The sequence below is a fragment of the Cyphomyrmex costatus genome, unplaced genomic scaffold (assembly GCF_001594065.2).
Source record: "Cyphomyrmex costatus isolate MS0001 unplaced genomic scaffold, Ccosl1.0 scaffold66, whole genome shotgun sequence".
Taxonomy (NCBI): domain Eukaryota; kingdom Metazoa; phylum Arthropoda; class Insecta; order Hymenoptera; family Formicidae; genus Cyphomyrmex; species Cyphomyrmex costatus.
The window spans coordinates 26574-28844 of NW_017280222.1; the positions used below are offsets into that span (position 1 = coordinate 26574).

The following is a 2271-nucleotide window of genomic DNA, read 5'->3' on the forward strand; positions in this document are numbered from 1 at the left end:
GAGTTACGCGTAAAACCTAGACTGCACAATATTAATATCTAGATTGTCTTCTGTTGACAATCTCATTGACAGTACTGAAAATTCATGGTATCTCTTTTATTTAATAGCTCGTTCATCCAGTGAATTAACAGAGGACGATATGGTCAAATCACGTCTGATTTGTCTACTCCAGTAATGAGTAGACAATGAAATACATTAAAATCTTTTAGAGTTACAATAAAAATACGACATTGAAATCTTTTAGAGTTATAAAACTGCAATGAGGTGCTATGGATACAAATATTTTAATCATATAGGCTCTTAAACCATTAGATGAAGTAATTAATACTTCTTAAATGCGGAGCCCTTGTAGAAAAGTACTACTGAGCACTAGGAGTATTTTGAGGCACTACTGTACTATAGCACTACTCACCACTACTGTACTACTACACCAGCGCAGTAGTGCTGTAGTAGTACAATAGTGCTGAGTAGTGCTGTACTACTACAGCACTACTGCGCTGGTGTAGTAGTACAGTAGTGCTGAGAAGTGCTGTAGTACAGTAGTGCCTCAAAATACTCCTAGTGCTCAGTAGTACTTTTCTACAAGGGAGAAAAGCCACATAATATGCAGAGCGCACGAAATTCATGCTATAAATGACGTAAGCTTTAGATTTTCAGTATTGCCAATGAATAAAAGTATATCCAAATGAATCTATATAATCACATAAACATATGCATAAAGAAATTGATTGATCCATTTATGCATTTATTTATGATAATAAATTTCCTTACGCATATATTTATGCAACTATGCAAGTTTGTCTAATCTATATATAACAGAATTTTCCTACTAATTTAAAAAGCACAAAGACAGTATATTCTGCAAAGTGACAATAACTAATAAGTATTTAAAAATGTATATAAAGATATTTAAAAGTACATAAAAGAATATAAAGGCGCTATTATTATATAATAGTACTGTGATCTACATAAAGAATTAGCTTATATAGTCACAGTTTGTCGAGGAGTTTTGTCATAAACTGTTCGTACGTCTCTCGGGCTTTATCTTGACGTGCCAATAACTCCTTGTGCCTTCGTTCTTTGGCTTCATCACGTTTCCGGTTTTCTTCGCTCACCATTTTTGTCCATACTTCTAATTCACGTTCCATACGTGTTTTTAATTTTTTTATTGGGACTCTACTATTTTCTACATTATCAGTGTCGTTGGTTGTATCAGTACTAGATGTATTCTTTGAAATTACTGCTAAATGAGATCTTTTTTTCAAATTTGAAGCTAAAGCAATAGGTTTTAGGCAAGGTTTCTCTCCTATCACTTCCTCCAATTCTTTAAAATATTTGCAGGTTTTCGGTTCAACTCCTGTTTGATTATTATGATCTTTTGTACGCTTGTACACTTTAGTTATGTTCTTAAATTTATTTTCACAGTTTTTAGTAGTATATTGCCAAGCATTGTTCGTTTTTTTCAACTCTTCACTTATTTTTGCCCATACAACATCATTTCTAGTGCAGCTACTTTCAAACAGAGGTTGATGTTGTTTCCACTGATAAATGAGTGTCTTTACAGCGTTCTCATCTTTCCAAAACGCAGTAGTTTTCTTTTCATCATATGTTGAAGTCTCACTCAAAAGTAGATTTGTATTTTAACAAACTAATTCAGATGATTTTTCAGTTGATATTTCAAGTTGAGGCTCCACAAAACATTGTCGAATTTGCAGGACATCCGGCACTTTGATCATAGTGTTTCCTGCAAAAACAATTTCAAAGGTATATTAATAAAACAATATGAATAATAATAAGGGCACTGAGCCAAATACAAAACACAAGACAAATATATCAAATTAAGTATAATATAATATTTAAACTTTAATACAGACGTTTCGACTCCGATCGGGTCATCTTCAATGTAACAAAAATAAATAAATTTTAAAATTTCTGTGTCGATAATCATGTCAGGATATTGTTCGCATATTGAAATTGTAGTCCATTTTGCAAAAGTCAATCCAATACAATAAAATCAATCTAATAAAAATTTATATAATTTGTCACATCAGAATCTTAAATAGTATGTTAAACAAGTGTTAAGCGATAGTTACCTTATTAAAAATTATGTAATAATTAATGTCATTGATGTAAAAATCCATATTTTGAAATATGCAATATTGTCAATGGTAAATTGTTATAACAGTTCAGATACAATCCAAATTACAGCTTTATCGACTTAATTACGTTACTGTCGAGAAACGCAATGAAGAAATACATTCTTAATAAGAG

General features: G+C 31.4%; 1 protein-coding gene across 1 annotated transcript; it reads right to left on the minus strand.

Annotated features, from left to right (window-relative positions):
* Positions 1 to 989: 989 nt before the first annotated feature.
* On the minus strand, positions 990 to 1736 carry LOC108779996 (uncharacterized). The gene is made up of 2 exons (XM_018547568.1): positions 1650 to 1736; positions 990 to 1595 (listed from the first exon to the last, which is right to left on the minus strand). The coding sequence occupies exons 1-2, from the start codon at positions 1734 to 1736 to the stop codon at positions 990 to 992; spliced, it is 693 nt and encodes a 230-aa protein (XP_018403070.1).
* Positions 1737 to 2271: the final 535 nt, after the last annotated feature.

Coding starts and splice junctions, on each gene's coding strand:
- LOC108779996 (XM_018547568.1), bottom strand. CDS start 1,736: ATGATCAAAGTGCCGGATGTCCTGCAAATTCGACAATGTTTTGTGGAG. Junction 1,596..1,649: donor CTGAAAAATCATCTGAATTA/GTTTGTTAAAAT, acceptor TATGATGAAAAG/AAAACTACTGCGTTTTGGAA.